Here is a 25912-nt window from a genome sequence, read left to right as displayed (position 1 = left end):
CTCGAACACGAGCCCTCATGGCCTGTTCACCCCTTTATGCGTGGACTGTTCTCCCCGAGTCCCCGGTTATTTCATCTTATTTCCTTTGGAGCCAGGCTCCCTCTCTCAAATGACCCCTTTTCGGGTGCTGCAGGGTAGGCAGCAGCGTCCTGCTAACCACAGGGCAGTGTCCAGGGTTTGCTGGGTAGGGGCAGGGTGGTGACCAATGATGAGGACATGCCACCTCCCTGCTCCCTTCAGACTGCCCCCAGGTCCAGTGTGTACACCCGTATGTGGCCCAGCAGCCAGACGAGCTGACGCTGGAGCTGGCGGACATCCTTAACATCCTGGACAAGACAGAAGATGGTAAGGCGGGCTGGGCGGCTCCCCCACCGTGCCCTGGACTCTGCGCCCCGCGCACCAGCCTGAGGAGGAGGCGGGCGGCTCAGCCCCAGGTGGAGAAGCTGCCTGATGGGCAGGCCAGCCCGAGCCCGGGCACATCTCCGCTGCCCTGGACCACTTCCTGGCTTTCCCTCAGCGCCGAGAAGATGCTTCTCCCAGGGCCCCTGCTCCCCTCCCCCAGACCCCTGAGGTCGCATCAGGCCTGCCCGAGCACGGGCTCTGTGCCTGCCCTCTGGCAGCCCTGCGCTTGGCCCCCATCCTCACCCTCACCCTGACCCTGACTCCAGACTCTATTAGCAACAAGCGTCCAGGTGAGCCTGTGAGCACCAGGCTCAGAGCCTCGTGTGGGCCAAGAAGCCACCCACCCAGCTCCCACCTGCGTGGTGACCGCATCAGGCCAGATAGGGTCACTCCCCTCCCCTGAGAAACGAATCCCTTATTCCTACATCAGCTGCTCTTCATCAGAATCCCCCAAACCGCACAGAGCCTCTCCCCTCCCCCAGCTTCTCCTCAGGCTGGTTACCCCAGCGATGGCCATTTCTACTGGTTCCAAATTCCAGGGTCTCACATGGCACTGGAAGAGCTGTGCCCCCACCATGTGGAATAAAACAGCCAAATCCCTCCCACATGGCCCGCAGAGGGGGAGCCCCAGGCCCTCAGAGCCCAGGTCCTTGCCCTGCCCTGGGACCTGCCCAGGGACCCCGCACTGCAGGGTGATCTCCGGGGGAGGGAGAGAGAACCAGGGCACTTTGTGGTGTTGGCCAGTCCCTGACCCCGGCCCTCGGCCCTCGGGAGATTGAGGCTCAGAAAGGGGTGCCCATGAGAGGGCTCTGTGCCATTCCAGCTCAGTAACCACCAATCAGCCACCACACCCACCGGCTCTTGCTTTTGGGAGAGCCCTTGGGGTCTTCTGACCTCATGTGGGACAGCCTAAGATTACTGTGGGCTTGGGAGTGGGTTCCAAAGCCAGGACATTTGGGACGCACCGTGGCACAGAGCGTAGCTGGTTTCGTTACAGCCATTCGCACACACTGCTCCCTAGGAGGGCATCGGGGTGGCACCTCCCCAGCATATGGGGGGCAAACCCAATCGAAGGGTCTCCGGCAGGGTCTACAGAGCAGGCGCCTCTGGAAAGGCCCTCTGGACCCCTGTGTCTCCCTCCCTGTGCCAGGAGGGCTCAGCCAGGCCCCCGCGGGAGCTCTGACCCTCCCGCCCCTCCCCACACAGGGTGGATCTTTGGCGAGCGTCTGCATGACCAGGAGAGAGGCTGGTTCCCCAGCAGCACGGCTGAGGAGATCTTGAATCCCAAGATCCGGTCCCAGAACCTCAAGGAATGTTTCCGTGTGCACAAGATGGATGACCCCCAGCGCAGTCAGAATAAGGACCGCAGGAAGTTGGGCAGCCGAAATCGGCAATGACCCCCAGCCCCTGGCCCCCGGCCCCCGGCCCAGCAGGGGGATGTGGGCAGGCGGCAGCAGGGCCTGGCAGGCAAACCCACGAACCGAACCTGAGGGGCTCTGGGGGAAGGTGACCTTGTGCAGGAGTCATCCTGACTGCTCATCCCTGCCGCGTGGTGAATGCTCATGTGTCTTGGCCCCTTGCTTGCAAACCGGGAAACCAGTGCCCACATCTCCCTCTGATGCATTTGTAAATGAGAAAGTGTATTTTAAACAGTATTACACCCTCTCCCTCTTGTCTCTCAGAGGGGTGGAGGGGGTTGGCATGCTCCAGGGGCCTTCCCAGGCACTGCAAGAAGCCCCAGGCCCAGGGTGTTCCTGGTCGAGGGCAGGTGCAAAGGTGATGACTGTCATGACCCCCTGCACGTGACCTTTACTACCCTGGGAGCTATTAGAATCCACCAGGTGAGCAGATGGACTGCCCTTGCCCGGTGAGCTGGATGAGCGGCCCTTGATCTACAATTTATAAGACTGCCTCCGTCCACCTGTGCCAGCCTCTGGCTGCACGGCCAGGCCCTGCCTTGTGACAGGCCTGCCAGAGCTTGGCTGAGGGCCCACGCTGCCTCTGGCTCCCTGAAGGGCTGGATGGAACTTGTGTCTCTGGCCTCTCGAGGAGCCCAGGTATCGTAAGGAATGAACTGGTCACTGCATCCTGCATCAGTTATGGTTCCATGAAGCAAACACCATTTTTGGCTGCATTAAAAGAAGCATCATGTATACAATGAAAGAGGTGAAGTTCTACTCTTTATTGCCCTGCTGCACACAAGAATGAGGTGTTTGGTTCTGGGCAGGGGAGAGGTGTCCTCTTCAAGGTCAGTGGAGGAGGTATGTCCTACAGGGGAGGGTTGGGGGAACCTCGTGGAAAAGGGGCAGCCGAGGTCAGGGCCTCCACTTGTTCGAGAACTCCAGAAACAGAAAAGGATGTTTGAGGGGGCTAGAGACACCCTTCTGCTGCAGCGGAAGTGAGAACGTGGTTTGGAAGAACACGGGACTGAGTAAGTGGTGGTCCCACAGGGGATCTGACCACCAGGTATGGAGCTGGGGCTTCCTACGTGGCCAGTCACTGGCCGTGACCTCTTCTTCCACCTGGGGAGGTATTGCCAGAGGCTGCAGCTCCTCCCCCAGCCCAGTCGGCCCTCACAGCCACCTGCCATCACCACCCCCCTCCCCAGGTTGTGTGCCAGGCTGGAGTGTGGATGGGCCTGAATCTGACCCTGCCCAGCCCTGCCTGCTGGGACCATGCTCCCTGCCAGGACGCACTTTCCTCCACACAGAACAGGCCTTTGATCAGAGCCCAAGGTGTCAATCCAGGGGGACTTGGTAGCTGCTTCCCACAGGCCACAGCAGGCTCCTGGCATTCTTGAGGCCTGAGTCCTCTGAGAATTGTATGAATCCTGCAAGAGGCACCCCCAACATGTTCCCTCAACCGAGGAGGGAGCCCCGGTTCCAGCGAGGGCCTGGTGCTCTGTGCTACACCTGGGAGCCCCAGGGCTGAGCTCCTCCCTGCTGGAGGGCAGCCTTGGGACAGAGTGGCGGGCTGTTGGTCCTGGCCCTCACCCAGCTGGCTGTCTGACGCTGGGAAACAGCGTGCTGACTGGCTCCTCTGCTCTAACGAGGACTCTGGCGCTGGAGGTTATGTGAAATGAAGTCATTTACGCAGTTTCATAAACACTGGTCAGTTTCCTAAGCAGAAACTTGTAACGCAGGATGTGTTTGGGGAGAGCGTGGGCAGTGTGCTTGTCTGGAGCGCGGAGGAAGCGGCCTTCACCGGAGCAGGTGTGGCCAGGAGATCAGGGAACCAGGGGCCAATCCTGCCGAGCCGATGCGGGGAAGGAGCCGGAGCAGCTCCCACCACCGCGCCCGCCCGTTCGAGGTCCTCCCCGGCCCGGGTGCCTGCAGACTCCCCTCCAGTCCTCCCCAGCCCGGGTGCCTGCAGACAGCCCCTCCAGTCCTCCCCGGCCCGGGTGCCTGCAGACTCCCCTCCAGGCCTCCCCGGCCCCGGTGCCTGCAGACTCCCCCTCCAGCCCTCCCCGGCCCGGGTGCCTGCAGACTCCCCTCCAGTCCTCCCCGGCCAGGGTGCCTGCAGACTCCCCCTCCAGGCCTCCCCGGCCCGGGTGCCTGCAGACTCCCCTCCAGTCCTCCCCGGCCCGGGTGCCTGCAGACTCCCCTCCAGTCCTCCCCGGCCAGGGTGCCTGCAGACTCCCCTCCAGTCCTCCCCGGCCAGGGTGCCTGCAGACTCCCCCTCCAGGCCTCCCCGGCCCGGGTGCCTGCAGACTCCCCTCCAGTCCTCCCGGGCCGGGTGCCTGCAGACTCCCCCTCCAGTCCTCCCCGGCCCCGGGTGCCTGCAGACTCCCCCTCCAGCCCTCCCCGGCCCCGGGTGCCTGCAGACAGCCCCTCCAGTCCTCCCCGGCCCGGGTGCCTGCAGACTCCCCTCCAGGCCTCCTCGCTGCACGAGGCCCTCGCGGGCCGGGACAGGACGCGGCTCTGGCTTCTCCCTGCTGTGCCCAGGGCCAGGCAGCGCTATTTTAAATCTCTCTCAACGACAAACGTCGGCTTCCTGGGGGCGTGGAGGACGGAGCTGACCAAGGGCGGCAGCCAGGGCCAGCTGGGGAGCTGGGACTGCGGGGCGGGGGCTGGACCCCTCGGCTCGTCCAGCTCCTGGGGCTCCCTGGGGCGCCGGGGTCCCTGCAAGGGCTGCGCGGGCTCTCGGGCTGGCCGCGGGCCCGAAGTGGGGGACCAGCAGGGGGCGCCCCGGGCGCCGGGGATCCTGCTCCGCGCCGGGCACCCCGCTCCGCCCCGGCGGCTCCCGGCCACGTGCACACGCGCGCCGCCCTCTCCCGCCCCGCTCGCACACACTCACGCGCGGACACACTCGAGGCTCGGGGAGCGCGGCCCCTTTATTGCTTCAGGAGGCGGAGAACTTCCTCAGCGCGACCACCACGAGCGCCAGCACCACGCAGGTGGCCAGCAGGGCGGCGATGACGATGGCCGCGATGGCGCCGGGCCCCAGCGAGCCTGCGGGACGGACGCGTCAGCCGCCGCCGCCTGGTGCAGGCGCCCCCTCCGCCTGCCCCCCCTCCCCAGCCCGCCCCCCGACCCCCCTGACCCCCCCCACCGCCTACCGCCGCCCTGGTCCAGGCGCCCCCTCTGCCTGCCCCCTCCCCAGCCCGCCCCCCGACCCCCCTGACCCCCCCCACCGCCTACCGCCGCCTTGGTCCAGGCGCCCCCTCCGCCCGCCCCCTCCGCCCGCGGCCTAACGCCGCCTGGTCCAGGTGCTCGCCTCCCCCCCGCCCACCCCCCGACCCCCCTGACCCCCCCCCCCCGCCTACCGCCGTCCTGGTCCAGGCGCCCCCTCCACCCGCCGCCCGACCCCCCCAAATCCCCCCGCCCCCCGCCTACCACCGCCGCCCTGGTCCAGGCGCCCCCTCCGCCTGCCCCCCCTCCCCAGCCCGCCCCCCGACCCCCCTGACCCCCCCCACCGCCTACCGCCGCCCTGGTCCAGGCGCTCCCGCGCGGTGCTGTCCTCGGGGCTCGGCGGGGCGGTGGGCGCAGGGGCGCCGCTGGCCGCGGGCTCCCGGGCCGGGCTGGTGCTCTCCACCGGGCCTTCTCCCGACGGCAGGTCGGCGGGCTCGTTCCACAGGGTGGGCACGGGCTCCTGTGGGCCCTCGGCTGCAAGCCAAGGACAGGCGCTGGGGCCCAGGCTGCTGGCCCACGAGGTCTCCCCCCAGGGAGGTGGCGCTGTGTTTGGGGGCCCTGGGGCTCAGCACCACTCTAGCCTTCGCGTGTCATAGGTGAGGCAACCGAGGCTGAGAGGCCACGCGTGGTCCCAGAACCCCCCTGGGCCAGGCTGCCTCCAGGCCCAAGCGAAGACAGATCAGTGGGGGGAGGTACCAACAGTCTTAGAAAACTGCTGTGAGAACCCTGGACTGGCAGCAGATTAGGGGGCATGGGACAGGGCCCCTCCTGTCTCCCAGCAGAGTCCCCCATCTGAGCCTAGGGGCTCTGTAGGCCTGGGTAAGGTGACAGGTGGGGGACCCGCCACCCCAGAGCAGACCCAGTCAGCCTTCACCCTGGAGAAGAGGCCGGTAAGGTGGAGCACTGCCCACGCCCACCCCCATGAGGCCAGGGGGTGCCGTGCTGCAGGCTGTGGACAGTAGAGGTCACCCACACCCCAGGACAGCCAGCCCTGCCTCTCTTCCCTGACCTCACCTGGTGAAGACATGCGGCCCACAGGACACGGGTCCAGCACCCACACATGGCCCTGTGTGTCTGAGACTTAACGCCCAAGGTGGGCCTCTCTACCCTAAGGAACTGGGCCCAGTTGTTTCAGACAGAACAGGGCCAGAGGGGTGTCTGGGGTCTGTAAGGGAAGCCCCAGGAAAGGGTGGGTGCCCCCCCCCATACAAGCTGAGGTTCAATTAGCACGTCAGTCTTGGGACAGCCCTTTCTGCAGGGGCTTTTCTTTGCTCATGAGGGGTTAGCAAGGGTTTGGGGTTCTCAGGGGCCCCAGAGAACTGAAGGGACAAGATGTGCTAACCCCAGCCTCATCTCCCAGCTGGGCCCCAGGCAGTTCGTGTCAGTACCCTCCCCCTACCAAGGATCCTGGCGGGAGGAGCCCCACGGCACCACCCAGCCCTGGACCCATCCCCGGGACAGGAGGCCCCAGCCACCCAGTGGAGTTCAAGGCCAGGGCGGCAGGCAGGCTCCAGGCTCCAGGCTCCCGCTTGTGCCTGGTCCTGACTGTGACCCAGGGATGCTCTGGGAAGAAGCAAAGATACTCCCAGACCTTTCCTGCCAACAGTGCCCACCTGGGGCAAATCGTGAGAAACCTCGACCAAGCCCAAATTCAGGGTCATTCTCTGCCAACGGGGCTTTCCAAAATGTCAAGGTCGTGGAAGGCAAAGGAAGGTTGGGGAGTTGTTCCGGATTAGAGACCAAGGACGGATGACAACCAAACGCCGTGTGTTCCCGGATGGGGGCAGAGGGGCTGCTATAGGAGAGTTTGGGTCCACTGGTGAGCTTTGGGTAAGGCCACGGTTTAGGTAACAGTAGGGCATCCGCTTCGTTTCCTGCTTGGACAGCGGACTGGTTACGTGAGCGAATCCCTTGCTCTTGGGCATATTTAGGGGCAAAGCGGCATGTCTGCAGCTTACTCTGAAATGGTTGGGGCAGGCGGGAAGACAGAGCCAGTATGGCAAAATGTCGGAAACTGGTGACTCTAAGTGCCGACTCTACTGGTTACTGGATTATTCTTGCAACTTTTCTGTAAACGTCAAATCTTTTCACGATAGAAGTGTACAAGCCTCCCCAGCCCTGCCCCGCGGCCCCTCCAGGCCCGGGCTGGCTCGGCTCAGAGGCTCGGCTTGCAGGCAGGGCCCGCTGCCTCACTGCCCAAGGCTGCCCAAGCCGGTGCCTCTTCTCAGAAGACACCCTGGCAAGAAGGCCTCCAGGGGCAAAAGGCCCCAGCACCCAGAGGCGCAGGGGTGGGGGGCTTCCCTCCCCAGGCACAAGGCTCAACTACAGCACTGGGTCTGCGGCCACCCTGGCCCCCGTGTGAGGTTGTCCCTGTGAGGAGGGCAAAGTGACCCTGTCAGGCCTCCCTTGTGACCGCCCGGGAGGGCGGGGGCCGCAGCCTTTCCGCTGCCATGGAAGGCTCTAGGCCCCACGTATGCTGGCTTCAGGGTCCCAGGGCCTGAGCGTGCCCACAGCGTGGCAGGCCCTGAGGTCTAGGGCTCACAGACTGTCTGTCTCCCCAGATAAACGGAGAAACCACTGGCCCACATTTGTTCCCCACACACCCAAGACAGGGCGACAGGCAGGCACCACCCCGTCGCACCACTGCCAGCCAAAGCTCACCTCCGACTGCCGGGCACCTGGCCAGGGAGGCCGCCACGGGGCTCCTGAGAACCAGGCCCACCTGGGTGGCATCTGGGGAATCAGCTTTGAGCTCAGGAGGAGGTGTGATGGGCCCCATAGCCCTTGGGAGGCCAGGGGCTCACTCCCTGGAGCTGGCCACCCTCTCCCGTGCCAGAGCCTGGAGCCCCTCTGAGCAGGGCAGCTGGGCAGTGCACTCGGCCCTCTCTCCCAGGACCAGCCTTACTCTGCTGCCCCACAGAGGCCCAGCTCCTCCCTGCCAGACACAGGCTCAGGCTGCCTCGTCCCTGCTAAGTGTGCCCTCCTCCGGCCTCTCCTCCAACACCCGCAGTCCCTGAGGCTCGAGGGGCTAAGCCCATGGACTTCTAAACCCAGGGGCTGGGCCCAGATCCCGGCTCTGACACGCTGTCACCGGGACACTGGCAGACTGACTTCCCCTGCCCCGTTCACTTTCCCGACCTGTGAAGCAGGGTGGGGCCACGCCTGTCACCGCCCACACAGGTAGTAACTATTCGTGGTCGTTAGCACGGGGACTGCCTGCGTCCCAGGGCCCCTCTGGCATGAGCTATGCGGCCAGACACGGGCCAGGCTGCCCCATGCGCTACAGCGAGCTGCCGCGGGAGACCCCCAAGGCTGGTCCGAGGCTCATTGGTGCTAAAGCAACAGGGCCCCAGGGGCCAGCCAGCTCCCTGCCGACCCCACTGGGTGCCCCAGAAGCAGCCTGGACTCAGCCCCCAACCCCCAGCAAAGGAGGCGCAGCTGGCTGGGAGGGGACACATCATGTTCTTATCCTCATCTGCATGGCCCTGTAATTTCTCAATTTGCTGCCGTACGAGGGAAAAACAAGGTTTAAAGGCACAACCCCCAGCCCCCCAGATCTATGCTCTGGGAGCCATGCACAGAAGCCGTCATCGGGAGTGTGCCAGCAGCGGCCCACCCGAGGGGACGGAATGCCAGGCAGAGGGACCAGCGTGAGCAAAGCCACGGAGGAAGGAACCGATGGGCACGCAAGGCGAGCTGGGAGTCAGCCGCAGTGAACTTCGGTGGGGACGGAGAAGTGATGAGACCCGACCTCCAAGGACCCGAGTAAACAACGTTCTGGGACTCGGTGCTCTGCCCGAGGAAACCAGAAGTGGGGGCCTCGTGACACAGGCCTGGGCACTGTGGGCTCTCCCCCAGCCCACGCCCCAGCTGCCCTGCCTTTCGGTAAATAAGTTTGTTTAGCGCTCACCCCGACCACAGGGCCCCGAGGCCAGGCGCCCGTGCTCACAGACGGCCTTTGTGTGGCCATGAAGGGCCTTTTCATCCCTGCCCTGGCCTCCCGCCCGCTCAACCTGGCCTGCTCCCCCTGCCCCGGTAGCTGTGGCCACAGGCGACCAGTGGGGGGGGCAGCAGGCCGGCCTGGACGGCAGCCACAGGGCCACTCCTTCCTGGCCTGTCGGCTACAGGCCACGGCCCACCGAGCAGCGGGCAGGGGGCTGCGGGCCTGGTACACACCTCTCAGGGTGGCGGGAAGGACAGCCAGCCAGAACCCCGAAGACTCCAGGGGAGTTGGCCTGTCCCTCTTGGTAGGACACGTGGAAGGAGGTGAGACCAGGTGAGATCCCAGTGACGCCAAACACGAGGCTGTCCCCCAAGCATTCCTGTGGTGGAGGACGAGGCCCACCCACCCAGGCTGTGTACACAGTGTGACCCAGCGCCTCTAGCAGCAGCCTGGGCTGGGAGAGCTGGCTGCTCGGGTGCAGGAGATCGGACAGGCGCCCCCCAGGCAGCCCCAGACCCCCAGGTGGGAAAAGCATTTCAGTGGGTGTAGGGGCTACAAGGAGCCCCAACATCCAGGCCACGGAAGATGCCACCTTACACTTGAGGTCACTTCCCTGAGTCCTGGGCATCTCTCCCACCCAAAGGGAGCTAGGTGCTCTCAGCCTGTGCGAAGGGTGCTTCTGCCCTGAGACCACCCTGCACCGCGGAGAGGCTGGGGACATTTTGACACACTCAGTGACTCTGAATGAGCACCCCAACCCGGTGCCTGGCCCATCGCGAAAGCTGGTGTCTGGTCTCGGTCGGCCTGCAGTGCCCTGTGAGGGTGTCAGAGGCCATGGCTGTCGCCCTTGTACAGACGAGGAAGGGCACAGAGAGGCTGAGGAACAGGCTTAGCTCCTTCCCAGAGCGTCTCCCCTCCTCGCCTTCACCAGCGGCTTCCGTGTGTGCCTGAGGGTCGGCTGTCCCACCAGGCCTCGCCCCAGGGCCTCGCTCACACCCCTGCTATCCAGTAGCCTCCCCCACGGACCCATAGACTTCCCCAAAGCCCACGCTGCAGGGGGGTCTCCAGTCCCAGGACCCCCGCACGGGGCTCTGAAACAGACCGTTGGCTACATCATGGCCAACAGAGGTGGCTTTCTTCATGGAGAAATACCACCCGGGACCCATCTGCGCCTCTTCTCGCTCAGGCTTCGACGCCAGCGCGGGCCGTTCCTCCCATCTCAGGGCCCCACAGCCTTGCCCAGCCAGGGCTGAGGTCCTGGGAGCCTGCCGCCCCAAGCCTGTTGGGACCCCCTTCTTGCTGGACCCCAGACCCAGCCATGGAGGCCTCTGTGCGGCCTCAGCACCGCATCCTCACGGTTCTCCGAAGGAGTCTCCGGCCTGTGTTCCCTCTGGAATGTTTCCTGACACAGGACTTGCACCTGGGGCTTCATTCTTGGGAGACCTTTCCGAGGGCCAGCGGGGAAGGGCCTGCAGGGCTGCAAGCGGCAGCGCCAGGGCTCCGTGGTCTTCTGTCCAGGGGCCTGCGGTCTGGCTCCTCAGCGGCTTGCCCTGGGCCTGGGCCCCTCCTGACTCCCAGATCTGGACGCCTTCAGATCTGTGGGTACTGGAGTAATCCCCTTGTCCCCCAAGCAGCTAACGTGCCTGGCCCTGCTGCAGGGGGCCACTGTGCCCTTGGTTCCCAATTCCCAACTGCTGCCGTCTGTCTCGTGGGAGCCCTCCGCCGAAGCACCCCCGGGAGCACCCCTCTGCCGTGGAGGACCCCTGCCCCTAGCTCTGGAGAATCTGGCCCCGGGTGCTGCTTGGCCCCGGGAGGCTTGTGGCGGCAGAGCCCAGGGAGCACCTTACCTGTGAGCACCGCGGGGGCCAGGACCCCGGAGAGCAGCAGCGCCATGCGCAGGGCCAGACAGAATGCCATCCTGGGCGAGTGAGTGTGGCTGGCGAGGGGCGCACCGAGGACTGAGCTGGTTAACTTCAGGGCGGCGGGAAAGAGGTATCAAAGGGCTGGGAAGGGTTTTCATCAATGCAAACTCTGTCCTCCTGGGACACCGTGCCCGCCCCCCACGCATGCCAACACACACACTCACACAGCAGAGCTAACAGAACAGACCGCTTTCCTGAATTCGGAGCAGCCCCACCCTCGGAGGGGAGAGGAAATTGCACCCTTTCTCTCTCCCTCTCCCAAACCTCCATGTGCAGAAGACTCACCCGGGGAGCTGGAGAATGCAGACGCCTCAGCACTGTTTCAGTGGGTTGTGTGGGCCCAGGGACCTGCATTCCGGGGCCCAGGCGGGAGACGGGCCTGCCGAGGCTGGCAGCGCTGAGCCAGGCTCTGCTCGCGCTGGGCCCTGGGTGCCCGGCCCGGAGCGGCCCGTTTGAGGAGAGCAGTGTCAATCCGACCCTCGGGCAGCGCTCGTCTCCTCCCGGAAAAGCCCGTGTCATTCAACGTCGGTGCTCCTCTCCCTGCTCTGTTCTCCCAGGTGCCTGAGACTTGAAATGCCTCCGAAATGCTCATGACCCATGTTCCAGCCTGGGTCTGGCCCAGAACCTCAGCCCCACAGCCCACTGCCTTGCTCCAAGGGTATCTAATGAGCACCTCCAACTTAACATGTCCAAAACACACCCCACTGCCCTGCCTCCCCAACCCATCGAGTCCCAGTCCCCCCTCCAGATACCCCAGCCACACAATTAATAGTTGTCAAAAGTCCCTCTCTTTTTATTACTCCCTTTGACCCCCTCTAATGGCTCAGAAAACACTGCTAACCCCCCTGCCTCACATCCTTCATGGTTTCCCACTGCTCTTCAAACAAAAAGGCCAACCTAAGAGCTTGTCTTGGTCCTACTCACCTCCCCAACCCTGCTCAAACTTGATGCTGCCTCAGGGCCCTTGCACTTGCTGTCCCCTCTCCCAGAAAGCAGCCCCTCAGCTCCTTAAGTGGTTCCCTCCTTATCACCATTCAGGTCTCAGTTCTGATCAGTTAGCCACCCCCATCCACACATCACATCACTTGTAATTTCTTCTTAGCACTTATATTTATATGAAACTTGGTTTTGTTTTTGAGGACCAATATATATACTGCAAAGTGTACAAATCTTAGGTTTACAGCTTGATAAACTTTTATACAGATATACATACACCTGTGTAAACACCACCCTGCCCCTCCCGTCAGTACCCCCAAAGTGCCACCCTAGCTTCTATCACCATAGTTTTTTGTTTTTTTTTTATCCTCACCTGAGGTCATTTTTCCACTTTTTGTTCAGAGTGGGAGGGAGAGAGAGAGAGAAACATCGACGTGAAAGGGACACAACCCAACCAGGGCCAGGGACAAACTACAACCGAGGTACGTGCCCTTAGCAGGAACTGAACCCTGGCCTATCTAGACCACAGGCTGACGCTCTAACCACTGAGCCAAACCAGCCAGGGCACCATAGGTTAGTTTTGTCTACACTTGAACTTCAACTAAATGGAATCATACGATATGAACTCTCTTTCGTTCAACATTGTGAAATTCATCCACGGTGTTGCACGTAGCAGTAGCTCATTCATTCTTATTGCTCAATAGTATTCAACGGTCTGAATGTGCCCCCAACTTATCTGTTCTTGTGTCCATTTCATCCGCTTACTTATCTATGTCCATGTGAATGATTTCCAGGCGTGAACTCTCATGAATACGGCTCCTGTGACTATTCTTGCACATGTCTCCTGGTGGACATGGACTCTGATTCTCTTGGTTATCATCTAAGGATCGAATTGTTGGGTCAGAGGGCGGACGGTGTTGAGGTTCTGTAGAGCTGCCCGGCAGTTTTCCTGCGTGTTCCCATCTCTACTCCCATCAGCAGTCGCCCCACATCCTCACCTCACCCTAGTATTGCCCGTCTTTTTATTTCTAGTCGTCTGCTGGGTACGTGGTGGTGTCTCATGGTTACGTTTCCATGATTAATATAGTTGAGCACTTTGTCATATTTATTGACCACAGGAATAAATGACTTTTATGAAGGGTCTGCTCAGTTCTTTTTATCTACATATGTATTAGGGTAGTCTATCTTTTTAGGAGTTTGTGTGTGTCCCAGATAAAAATCCTTTGTCAGACATATGTAACAGTGCCCCGAGATGAAGTGTTCATTGGTTGTCTGTCCCCACCCCGTAGTCCCAGGACAGCAGGGGCTGTGTTGTGTTCAGTGTATTTCCAGGGCCTGGCCCCACGCTCAGCACGCAGCAGGGACTGGATACTTGGATTCCGTCAGCGGGTATTTGGGGGATAGACTTCACTGTGAGCATCACCTCACCGTTCATTCCCTTGTGCTGCTCGGCTGCTCAGCATCCCCCCCTCACCTCTCTGCGCCCCAGCTCCCCAGGTCACACTCCCGAGAGGTCCTGCCAGCCGGCTTCCTGCCCGCATCTGCCGGTGGGAGGCACTGCTGGGAGCCGGGGAGGGACAGAGGCCTCTTGCTGCCTCGGATTTCTGACAGCGTCCCTGGCAGCCGCGGCCGCGGCCGCGTTGGCTGCAGCAGTGACAAAGGGTCAGGTGCAGGCGGCTACAGCACAGAGGACTGGCGGTGCGGGCTCCTGGATGCGGACCCCAGCAGCCTTCCTGGACAGGGCCCTGGCCTCCCAGGGGGCTCTCTGCTCCTCCAGCCCAGGCTGGTGTCAACTTCCGACTTGCAGGTACTAATTTGGGAAGAACCCTGCCTTCCGTCTCTTGCTCCGTCACCCCTTCAGACACCCTTCGGACAGATTCCTGTATTGAATCTCTTCTGCCTGAGCAGGGGACTGCTCCCTGGTGCGTGGCCCCTGGAATGGTCCCGGAAAACTGGCCCTCAAAGATGTGTCTCCGGGCTTGCTTTGCCACCCGGGGCTGAACGTCGGGAAGACCTCACAGCCCGAGGAAAATGACATCTGGCAGCGTGGCACCACCGTGTGTCAGGACGTGACTGTTTAGGTGAAGGGCCTGTTGAAAACAAGGCTTACAGGACCAAGCAGACGCTGCACTTGACAGAAGTGACCAGGATCGACAGGACAGTGAAGTAATCTGGCTGCTTGTTACTGAGCGGGGTGTTCACAGAAAGGACAAGTTCAAGGATGGAAACTCCAAGGTTGGCACGATCAGAGAACTAGAGCATTTCTATAGTCTTTTAAAAGAATCTCTCATTTCTTATAGACACAGGGCATAGAATCAGGTCCTAAGTGTGCATGGGTCGCAGAATCAGAACCTTCAATTGAATTCATAGCCATGCCAATGCTTAGTGACATCTATGGCACTGCCTGGGAAGGACCGAGACCTTGGGTCTGGATTGAGGATACCTGGGGAGACTCACACAATCAGAGAATCTCCCCCTCACAAATCCCCAGGTAGCTGGTTCTTCTCCGGTCTGAAGACATGGCCTTTTCTTGTCTGAGTAATAAATAAGCTCGCGTGATAAGAATCCTTTCGAGAGGATGCCTGTCCTCAGCACCCACCCTCCCTGTCTCCATACCCATGACCAGAGGCAAGGACACCAGGTACAGAGTCTCAGCCAGGGGGACAAAGTACACACCAGAACGATGGCAAACATTCTAGCAATGAGTTAGTAAGGAAGTGCTAAGACTTCGCTGGCTTACACGAGCAGAACCCTGGAGAATACGTGTGGGAGTGAATTCCAAGGTGTCAGGTACATGGACAGGATGTGAGTGACCTCAGGGCAGGTCCAATGCATCGGCAGGCGTGTCCAGCAGATTAGGAACTCCATGTTTCGCTCAAGCATCTAGAAGTAGCTCTAACAGCTTGGCTGGTTGACTAAAACCTAGACTCAGCAGTAGCCTGGATTCCATGACATTGAGAACCCTGATGTCTGAAGAGGAAGGAAACAAAAGACTTAGGAAGGAAGGGATGTCGGAGCAGATTCATCATAGTAACTCACATGTTCTCCACCCATAACATGTCCTCAGTAGGTCCCTTCGCTGAGGCATTGACAGATGCATTGGGAAGGAGACCAGCATCTTTAAAAAGCTATGTGGTGTGTGCCCTGCAGGCCAGCACCGACAAGGATGGCATCTGAGCTCAACACTGCAAGCATGTCAAAGGCAGAGTGGCCACAAGAATGTTCTGACCCACCCTGGCCAGTTTGGCTCAGCGGTTAGAGCGTTGGCCTGCGGTCCAGAGAGACCCGGGTTCGATTCCCGCTAAGGGCACGTATCTCGGTTGCAGTTTGTCCCCGGCCCTGGTAGGGTGGTGCGGGTGGCAGCTACTCGATGTGTCCCTTTCATGTTGATGTTTCTCTCTCTCTCTACCCCACTTCCACTCTATCTGAACAAAAATGGAGGAGTGTCCTCGGGTGAGGATAAGGAAAAAAAAAGGGTGTTCTGACCCCTCGAACACCAAGCCTCTCGCCTGGTTCCCAGACCCAGGATCTCAACAGGAAGGAGGCAGCTTCCCGGTGAGAAAGGACTCGGCGAGGTGGCCGCACGGATAAACAGCCGGCTTCCCCAGCGATGCTGGCAGCCACAGGCCAGGGCAGCTGTGCCCAGGGGAAGGGACATACACCATCTCCAGGGGTGACTGGGCGCGGGCTGTGTGGACACTAACCTCTGGGCACCCACAATGCCCCTGTGTCCCCCAGAGGGAGCGCTGAATCCATCTCGGGGAGGGCTGCCCAAGGGCAGGAGCGGGCAGCTGAGCCCCATCCCGGGGAAGCGGACCCTGTGGGAGCCGCGGCGCCTGTGCATGTTTCACCATTCCCTTAGGTTTCGCTTATGAAAGACAAATTCAAGTTAAATTATTAAGAATTTCAAGACAGTGAATTGTATTTAAAATAATTAATGAACCACACTAAAGAGCAAAAAATGGCAATGCGCTCTCAGACTAGACAAAAAGTCTAAATTACAAAGATGACAATTAACCATGTACGTACAGGGTGGGACAAAAGTAGGCTTACAGTTGTTCACATGGGAAATAATACAACTGATAAATAATAACACAAGAATAGCCTGTTTCGCATACTCACATCTGTAAACCTACTTCTGCCCACCCTGGATGTATTTTGTTGGAGGTGCATTTTTAGAGTAAACAAATACTGAATTCTAGCAAGCAAAATACTTTTCCACAGTATTATGGGTTAGCAATTAATTATGAGACCATGTTGGCATATCCTAGGCGTGAGCAAATACAGAAATATATTGAGGACAACAGAAGCCGGTAGGAGAGAGGAATTACAAATGCAGGGAGAGAGATTCGAACAGAGCCAGTGTATTGGAATTGAAGGTATCAGTAAGAATTCATGGATGCAGAGATAAACAGTACGACACAGATACACAGGTGTACATGCGTGTACACACACACACAGTCTCTCTGTGGAGACACCCCATTAGCAATAAAGCATGACCAGCGCCCAGATTTTGGTTTCTGGATACCATTCCCTACTACAAGAAAGCACTGCTCCTTGGGAGAAATGGTTTCCAGATCTGGAAAAGGAAAAGTAGGTGATAAGCCTAGAATACCTCATGCCAAAGTTAAGAAAATACTCGAAGAATGATGGGAATTCAACAAAAGAACATAGAAGCCAATTTGTGCATGAAAAATAGAATCAGACGATAAGCTATACAGTGTGTTCACCAGCGCGCGAGCGTGCGTGTGTGGTTGTCCTTACAGCAGATGCTAACACACGTGAAAGGAAAGCTTGGCAAACACCTTAGTAACTGCTCAAGAATCACCAAAGGCTGCTGAACCAGTGGATCAGTCTGATGAGGAACTGGGTTATCTAGTCTCCAGGTGCTCCCCGAAGAGAAGGCACCACAATGCAGAAACCCGGCAGACTGCACCACACCGAGGAATTCAAGTGAGCATCGCCAGTACCGGCGATACGACCCGCGGAGGACACCACCACATCACTTCTGTAGTATTCTTGCCCAACTGCTAACCTCGATCAAATCATGAGAAAACACCAGGCCAACTGCGGGCATTCTACAAAATAACTGTCTTGCCCCCTTAAAAAAATGTCAAGATAGGAAAGGCAAAGACAGACTGAGGAATTGTTCCTGGTCAAAGGAGACCCAAGAAACGTGACAACTCAATGCAGCCAGTGACGGTGGATGGCCTGCCGGTCCCGTTGGTTTGCCTTATAAAAAGCCCATCAGCAGGACAACTGATGAAATACGAAAACCTGGATATTAACTGTGAGTGTGTACTGCCCGTTTCCAAGTTTTAATCACTGTATGGTGGTTATGTAAAAATGAAAAAGTCAGGGATGAGGGATAGAACGTCTGGAATATGGGCATGACTGCTGGTGCTCTAGCAGTCACCTTGGACCGTAAGTGACCTTGAGGATGGGAACCACAAGCAGTTTGGTGACCAGAAAGAACCTGGGTCCCTGAGCCACCACACCAGCCTCGGACTAATGATCTCCAGATTTCACTTGAGAAATAAACTATCTTGGTTAAGTCATTGCTACTTTGTCTTCTGTTATATGCAATCCTAACTTACTACTGACCCCCCGACCATTTTCCTGACCGTTTCTCATGCGTGAGGGGCAATTCGCAGGAAAAAGCAACGTGCTGTCAAGGGATAGTAATCTCCCCTGCATTTGGGGACAAGGACACAATCTTCAAGACATGATGTCTGAGTCTGGAGACCAGCTGGACTGGGCTGTGAGGTGATTTTGAGTTTGGTCCCTAATGTTACCACCTTGCCAGCAATGAAAGGGAGACAACAGCAGCTTCTAGGCCACTGGGCAGCCATCAGAAAACGAGCCCCCTCCTCTCACTCCCCTCCATCGATTCTGCTTCTCACATGCAGTGAGCCAGAGCTGCAGCCGTTTCTTTAGCTGCAAAGTGTTCCCGCTGATAATCCCTGGGGAAGCTCTCCTCGCGAAGGCCCAGGTTCCCAGTCCAGAAGTGACACTACCAAAAGCTGCATAGGTCCCTCACGCCCATCAGTAAGCCAGCCACCCAGGTTCTCACAAGCAGGTGGGTGCTGCTTCCATGTACCCAGCTCCCCCACGGTCCTGCCAGGCGCCGCAGGACAAAGCCATCCTCCAGAGATGAGCCCTCGCCTGTTTGTTCCAGGAAGCTCACGCTTCAGCAGCGAGGCCGGCTTCCACGTGGAATGTGCTGGTGGTTGTGCTGTTTAGAACGTGCATGGCCCTGACCGGGTCGCCCAGTGGTTAGAGTGTTGTCCCGATTCGCCAAGGTTTCGGGTTCAGTCCCCGGTCAGGGCACATACAAGCAACCAATGAACCCATAAATAAGTGGAGTAACAAATCCATGTTTCTCTCGCTCCCTTCCTAAAATCAATTTTAAAACATTTAGAATGTGGGTGCCTGCTGCTCTTTTGGCAAAGTTCTACTTCCCACAATGGACGCACAGAGAGATTCATTTCACAACAGCACTTCTGTGTAATTAGTCATACACAGACTTCCTATTTTTATTAATAGTGTAAAAAAGGGCATTTTGTATAAAATAAAATTTAATTCTTCCACTTGATTAACTTTGTATTTAAAATAATACCCACTCTATAATACATATATTTATAAAATGGTTGCCCTAAGAGAAATTCTATTTAAAACAAAGCCAGAGGTACTATATTTATCCCATTAAAAAGAAAAAGGAAAAAAGCCCTCAATTTAGAGCCGACAGAGTCCAAGCTCCTTGACGTGTGTGCAAAATCATTTTATGCAGTTATTTCTCCCAAATGGCCACGGCGGTCTCTGCATCCCCCCTGCTCCTCCACAGCGTGGCCTTCCATCAAGGGGTGGGGTGTTCCTAGCCCCTGAAACCTGAGTGGGCTGTGTCACACAAGTGAGACTATAACTTCTGCCTGGTTCTCTGGGAGAATGCAACTGCCACACAAGAAGTCTGCCTACCCTGAAGCTGCCAGGCTGGAGGACACAGGGAGTTCCTTCAGCCTTAACACAGCCACATTCCCACCAACAGTCAGCGGCAACCACCAGTCCCACGAGTGAGCTGTGGGAGCCAGCCCACCTAACTGGCCTTCCTAAGCCTGCAGCCCTGAGCACGCTGGGAGACCACGTGGAAGGACTGCCCACTGGGCCCTCCCCAAGTGCCAACTCACAAAACTATCAACAAGATGAAGGAGCTGCTGTAAGCCAGTCTACAGGTCCTGGCTAAGCACCAACTGTAGCCAGAGCACCAAATTCCCTGGATAAAGTCTCCACAATCAAACTATTTTGTCTGGGTATGTTTTTAAAATAACTAGAAGCAGACAGTGTACAAAACAGAGACTTTAACACTAGGAAGGTTCGGATAATTTGCAAATACGTTTATAGAAAGAAATAAGGACATGGCAGCTGGAAGTAAGAGTGAGCAAATCAGAATGTAACAGAGCAGAGTTAAGACAGACAAACTCCTAGAGAAGAGCGGTCTCCTTCCACGAAGTGGGAAATTCTGCAGGTAGGAGCAAGGCTCCCGTTTTAGCAAGTGGAATGTTCCATGACGAAAGTGACTTGTTCCTCCTAACCCGCCTAGCCCGCCCCTTACCTACTCCCTGAGCAAGCACACAGCAGGGCTGGTGGAAGCCGAGGGCAGGTCCAGAGCAGTGCATTCTGGGAGGTGGGTCTGGTGAGAGGGCAGCAGATATCCACACGTCAGCATAAAGGGACACAGGAGGGCCATTTGGTCAAACTTACCCATGTTTTCCTTGACCTCGACATTTCAAGTCGAGCAGCAGCCAGCGTTCAGAGGCTGGCAGAGCGCTCCGGCTGCCCCACCCCCGTGCCGGGTGCTCCTGTGCTGGGAGCTTCCCACGGACCGAGAGAACGGTGTGCAAAGCGCAGCCTCGTCCAGGCGAGCACAGGAGGTGCGCTCAGACAGACCACCACCAGGTTTTATTTAAGTTCTTTTTTATTTTCCTCCACACTGGCAAAAGTTCCGAGGGAGCTTAAAGTTTTGTAAACATTTTAACTATTCCTCTTCCCCACCCCCCACTTTTGAATTTACAAAGCAAAGGAGAGCAGGAGTCCCAATTTTAAATGGTCCCCATCTCCTCATGCTATTTGATCCAAAACTATATACAAGTTTATAGCAGTCTCTGTATAGTTACTGTACATGTTTAGGAGGGAGGGAGGCAAGAAGGGACAGGGAGAATGGTGATCCAAAAGAATAAAAATAGAAACCAAATATAATCATCCAAAACTAAACTGCTCTCAGAGCAACTCCAGCCTCTTCAGGCAGTGACGACAGAAAGAAAAGGTGCTCTACCAGGAGCCACCAAACAGCACTTCTTGCACAGGGATGGACGGTCCAATGGCTCCAGACATAGTGTGACTGGCAGTCCGGTGATGTTCTGTGGGGGCTGATGGAGGCAGGAAGAGTGTTGTTGATAAACAGGGCTTGAACACATCTACATGGAAGGGAAGAGGTATGCGGAGGCACGACCAGAAGCCAGCACCAGGCTTCTCCCTGTTCTCTCCCGTCCCCTCCAGCCCACTGCCTCCTCCTGTATAGTGGTTTCCATGGATGAAGGTCTGCAAGATGGTCAGGTTTTGTATGTTCTTTTCAGAAAAGGCAAGCAACTTGCCATTCCAGAATCTTTAAACAAAACCTTTTCGGGGCCACAGCAAGACACACACACAATGCTCTGAGGAACCAGATGAAACTCCGGGTTTTTATCTGATGCAAAAGTTTATCCCTATTCAAAATGAAATTATACAAATTCATACATATGGTAAAGATCCTAGTTGCCTCTTAAACGAGACAAATTTTCAGCAGAAAGGCCCAAAAAACAAACTGGTCCTAGTCCTCTGAAGTAAAAATATTTATGGGAAAATCAGTTTTTGTAAGAAAGAAAAGTTAAGAGTAAGCCCCTCTCCCAGGCCACAGGCTCTCCTCTGTCCAATCAGGCTGGAGTATGCCAGGGGAGAAGTCGGCTTGCTTGGAAGTCACTATCTAATGAAGAAAACAGGAATCCTTTCTCCGAAAGGATGCTCAGAAAGAAGAGGCGAAGGGTGTGCAACATCAAACCAATCCAATCTAAACTGCACCCGACTCAGGGCCTCTTTGATGCAATCCCAAAGTTAGCAATGTGACCTTCAGACTGCAGAGTGCTGTCTCTGTTGGACACTCAGTCATGGTCCATGGGCGTTTTGTAGCTGGCCAATGTCTGTTACCATTAACTCTCTTCATGATTGCACCAGTTAGACCCCTTGCCCTTGTTGGGGGGATAAAATGAAGAAAAACAAAAGAAAAAAAGTGACAAGAGAAAAAAGTAAATTGCTATTGGCAGATCCCAACACACTTTCTGGGAATAGTAGATGAAATCACGGCACAGTAAACACTTGCTGCCCAAAATCAGCCTTGTTGGAGAGAAATCCCAACTGCCACCCCCGAGACACAGGGTCCGGTCCACTTATCTACAGTCTGAGATGCTCACCAACAGAAACGGTTTAAAGGATCTTGGACACAAAGGGCTAGAAGAAAAAGCCTGAGATGATGGGTTCTGTGATTTGTTGCAGAGTGATTAGAGTAAAAGGTGAGTAAGTGATGTGTCCAAAGGTGGAGAATCCATGGTCAGCAGAGAGGAGAGGGAAGGCCAGTCCACTGGCAGGTGCTCAGTAGTCATCCAAAGTCTCGATTTCACCCATATTGAGTCGCTCCGATGAAGCATTGACTGAAAACCCTGCAGGAAAAAATTGGCAATGAGTGACCACACCCAGACAACTGTGCATCTCAAAGGCAATGGGCTACAATTCCGGGGAGTGGGCTGGACACCTCAAGTCAAGGGGAGGAGAAGAAGGATAAAGGCCAGAGCAGTGTGTGTGTGGGGTTTTTTCCCTGCTCCTCAAATGAGAGGTTTTTTTTGTTTTAGTTCTTAGGGTTCTGATATAATTTAACTATGGAGAGAAAAACAAAAATAAAAAGCCCAGCCTCACTGCTTAAATAGAATTGCAAACCACTGGGGTAAAAGTATGTGTTCAGGCCAGGCCAGGCTGGTCCTCAAGGTAGGAGGGGAAATTCATCCAGATGTACCTTAAAAGAAATCAGGGCAGGGGGCAGGAGTAAGACAATATGAATGACAGTAATACTACTTCAGCCTCATGTACTACTGGGAGCCCCCCCCCCCCCAAATTCACAACCTCTATCAAATTCTGGCCAAGAGCTTTTGCTGTGTGGAGGGAGGAGGCTTCAGGAAAGCCCACTACCGGATCCCCAGAGCCTTTACATTCGAGTGCTCGATTCAGCTCAATGTGCTGTAGGGAGGCCTGCAGACTGCAGGGAGCAGTGCTGCTGGACCACAGCGGGACCCAGACAGAGCAGAGCGCCGCACTGGAGGCAGGCAGCAGTCCGCACAAACACTGCTGACATTTGAAAACCTGATGCCACCAGTCACAGGCATGTAATTTCCCACAAACTCTAGAATCAGAGATGGATAAAAAGAATTATTCACAGGGCCTCTTTGGAAGGAGTAACTCCTAAAAAGCTTTTAGTTCATCCACCCTGAATGAAATCCCAAACTGTTTCAGCTGCTATTTGAATATCAAAAAGTAAACAAGCAACGCTCTCCAGTCTAAAAGCAGTTCTGTTAATATTGAGTTTTCTACCCCTTCCTTTCTGTTCCTCATGTTCAAGTTTTCAAACAAATACACATTTTAAATGTACCAATAATAAACCAAAAATGCTTTACATAGTAAAAACAGCTTAATTATATTACATTCTTGACTCAAAAATATCACGATTTGAAAACATAAACATGTCTATTTATTAACCAGGGAAGCTGCAGTACAGGCTGCTTACAGACCTGATACTGGGAGGTGAGGATTCCAACCCCAACCAGAGTTCTACCCATCAACTGTGTTCCCACAGCCCACAAGACTTTTTTACCTTAAAAATAATGAAAGGCTTAGTGTTCATATTTTAAAATAACGGTTTAATTAGGCAAGTATAAAAACCTAAACGCTGAGCAAGTCTCTGAATTGAGCCATTACTCTATTCTGAAGCAGGTTTTTCTTTGACTTTACATATATCTCAAGAACAGATAAAATGTGATAAAAACAATAACAAACTACAGGCAATAAAAGTAGAAATGTAATAAAAACACAAACTAAATTATTTTAAATCACAAACAGACAAGAAAGGAGAAGCATCCTGGGGCCAAAAAGTTATCTATCCATTGCTATAATATGCCGATGACGAGGTTGTCATAAAAAACCAGGCTGGTGTGGCTCAGCGGTTAGAGCGTCGACCTGCAGACCAGAGAGTCCCAGGTTCGGTTTCCGCTAAGAGCACGTACCTCAGTTGTAGTTTGTTCCCGGTCCCGGTTGGGATTGTGTGGGTGGCAACCAGTTGATGTCTCTTTCACATCGATGTTTCTCTCTCTCTCTTCTGCTCTGTCTGAAGATAAATGCAAAAATGTCCTTGGGTGAGAATTAAAAAAATGAAAAAATAAAAAACCAGCAAGGTGAGCGCCTTGCTCCATGGACAGAAAGGAAGGCTCTGGGACACCACGAAACCCAAGGCAATACGAACGAAGACTTAAGCCCAGGATGCCTAGCTCTAAAGACCACGTTCTCTTCAGAACAGGTCATCTCTTGTTTGCACAATCTCTTTACGGTTTGAGAGCCTGTTCTTTCTTTTTCTAATTAATTAATTTGTTTGTTTATTTATTTTATCCTCACACCCGAGGACATTTTTTGCATTTATCTTCAGATAGAGCGGGAGGGAGAGGAAGGGAGGTAGAGAGAGAGAGAGAGAGAGAAACATCGATGTGAGAGAGACACATCAACTGATTGCCACCCGCACGACCCCAACCGGGCCGGGGACGAACCACAGCTGAGGTATGTGCTCTTAGCAGGAACCGAACCCGGGACTCACTGATCCACAGGCTGACGTTCTAACAGCTGAGCCAAACTGGCCAGGGCGAGAGCCTGTTGTTATAAGGAGAGTGACTGTGTGTGTATACAGCTGACCCTAAACAACATGGTCTAAACTGCACGGGTCCACTTATAGGCAGATTTTTTTCAATAAATATGTAGTAGGCCCTTCACATCCCAGAGTTTCGCATCTATGAATTCAGCCAACTGCAGATGGAAAACAGTATTCTTGACCGGCTGTTGGAAATCAGTGGATGCAGAGGGCTGACTATGCACTGCTCTCTGCCATTTTATAGGAGGAACTTGAGCATCCTTGGATTTCGGTATCCGCACCAGTCCTGGAACCAATCCCCCACAGACGTAAGGGATGACTAAGTTTGGGGGGAGTCAAAAGTTATGCGCGGACTTGTGACTGTGCAGGAGGTCTATGCTCCTAACCTGTGTTGTTCAAGGGTCAACTACATTGTCATATCCAAGGACAGGATGTTGGCTCACAATGGTACCTGGTGGCTCTAGAATCTAGGGGAAGAAGTGAATACAAGGGAAGAAACTGAAATGAGACCGATGGTATATTTTAGAAGAACACTTCTATTTTGATCAATGACTACTTTTTTTTTTTTAATGTTGAAGTAATACAACTTATGCAGCCACTAAATAAGCTGGCTAGAGCTGACAAACTCCAAATTACTCTTGCATACACTGCCCCCCCTGCCTGGCCACGAGCAGAGTCAGGCAAGGTCTACGGGTATGCCCAATGACTACTTTTTAATGGATACGTTTGGGTCAAATTAAAATCTGTTTCCTACTCTGTGCATGGGGAACTTGTGACTGACAGATACTTACCAATTTTCTTAATCTGTAAATTAAGAAGGCACATATAAACTAAAAGTAATAATATATGAAAGTTAGGTAAAGAGCAGAAATTAGTAATTACCAAAAGAATTTCCAGGAGGTTCAGTTGAACAGAAATTTTCATAAAATGGTCCAAGAGATTACCCAAATGAGTTTCCTCAATACCTTGTTTTTTCTTCCCCTTTAAGATACACAGTCCTGGAACTCTACTCCTGAAATGACCTCTCATTCCCCTAGAGAGATTTTACGCCCCTTTCTGTCCTATGTTGGTAATAGGAGATGGAGTCAGATCAGATATTAATCCAAAGAGCTTCACCTCATTTTCAAAGGAATCTTCTCCCAGACAGCCCGGCCTCTCAGTGCCACCGCTAAGCAGCAAGGGGTTCTTAGCTAGAACCCACCACCACACTTTTAAATCTATATTCACCTATTTCTGTCCAAACTAGATAAAAGTTTGGACTATTCCATCCCTCATTTACATAAACTTTCAAGACAGGCAGAAAGAAAGAGAACATCACCAGCTCACCATGTTCCCAGAGCCAGCATTCAGGTACCAGCTCCGAAGAACACTGCTCAAAGTTGAGGTTTTGTTGCTGGCATTTGGTTCTCCAGGGCAGGAACCTTAGAGGGAAGCAGGGGTTGTACCCAGGGCAGAGTGGAGTTGTAACCTCCCTCTTGCTGTGCTATCAGCTCTTTCATGCGGGTCTCTCCACTGAGGTCTCAGACTCACTCCACTCACCTCAACCAGCATCTAACACCCTGAGTCTCCCCTTCTGCTCACTCCACTTCACAGTGCTTATCATTTTAGCAAAAGCCAACACTATCCTTTTTGCTGCCCAAATCCAGCCAATTCTATCCCCCAAATCCCTCAAATCCCTCGAACTCCTATCTCCAATGCCAAAACCCTATTCCAGGCCACCATCATATTTCACCTGGTCTATACATAAATAAATAAAACAGCTATAACCTGCATCCCCCAACATCCATAAATCATTCTGCTCTGGACAGCATGGTTTTGTAATAGCCTGTTTTACATTCATAAATTAATAATTTTAATTTTATCGTTGTATGTAAGTTGTTAGGCCAATTTGAGGAACAAAGGCAACCCATCAGCTTTGCCTATGCTGTTTATTCATCCAGAAACACCATTCCCCATCCCGCCTGCCAGTCTTTCAAACCCCAATTCAGGCGTCACCTTTTCCATGAAGCTGCCTTGTGTGAAGACACTGGTCGGTCCTCAATGCAGACAAGAACAGCAGCTGGTTACCACAGGAGAGTGAAAGCAAACA

General features: G+C 55.3%; 3 protein-coding genes and 1 non-coding gene across 14 annotated transcripts in view; 1 reads left to right on the top strand and 3 right to left on the bottom strand.

The window, feature by feature from the left end:
• The window catches only part of NGEF (neuronal guanine nucleotide exchange factor), a 31158-nt gene extending 28629 nt beyond the window's left edge, over positions 1-2529 (top strand). Inside the window, exons 12-13 of the mRNA XM_036254309.1 lie at positions 241-345; positions 1609-2529. Coding sequence (XP_036110202.1) covers positions 241-345; positions 1609-1799 — 296 coding nt within the window. The 3' untranslated portion in view covers positions 1800-2529. The remainder of the gene's footprint in view (positions 1-240; positions 346-1608) is intronic.
• A 2181-nt stretch (positions 2530-4710) lies between these two features.
• On the bottom strand, positions 4711-10942 carry SNORC (secondary ossification center associated regulator of chondrocyte maturation). Its single transcript, XM_036254959.1, has 3 exons — positions 10824-10942; positions 5325-5507; positions 4711-4853 (listed from the first exon to the last, which is right to left on the bottom strand). The coding sequence occupies exons 1-3, from the start codon at positions 10891-10893 to the stop codon at positions 4744-4746; spliced, it is 363 nt and encodes a 120-aa protein (XP_036110852.1). The 5' UTR covers positions 10894-10942; the 3' UTR covers positions 4711-4743.
• An 8575-nt stretch (positions 10943-19517) lies between these two features.
• The window catches only part of GIGYF2 (GRB10 interacting GYF protein 2), a 127731-nt gene continuing 121336 nt past the window's right edge, over positions 19518-25912 (bottom strand). For 3 of the 11 annotated variants that reach the window (XM_036254593.1, XM_036254588.1, XM_036254589.1), the window contains exon 28: positions 21166-21580. In XM_036254593.1, the coding sequence (XP_036110486.1) occupies positions 21513-21580 (68 nt within the window). In that variant the 3' untranslated portion in view covers positions 21166-21512. Of the gene's footprint in view, positions 21581-25912 lie in introns of all 11 variants that reach the window. The other 8 variants (XM_036254591.1, XM_036254590.1, XM_036254600.1 and 5 more) reach the window with 7 other exon arrangements.
• Positions 24391-24524, bottom strand: LOC118625926. The gene has a single exon (XR_004958776.1). It is a non-coding gene; the product is annotated as a small nucleolar RNA SNORA58 (small nucleolar RNA).

The sequence above is a fragment of the Molossus molossus genome, unplaced genomic scaffold (genome assembly GCF_014108415.1).
Source record: "Molossus molossus isolate mMolMol1 unplaced genomic scaffold, mMolMol1.p scaffold_m16_p_11, whole genome shotgun sequence".
Classification (NCBI taxonomy): domain Eukaryota; kingdom Metazoa; phylum Chordata; class Mammalia; order Chiroptera; family Molossidae; genus Molossus; species Molossus molossus.
This window is presented reverse-complemented; position numbering and strand designations above follow the sequence as displayed.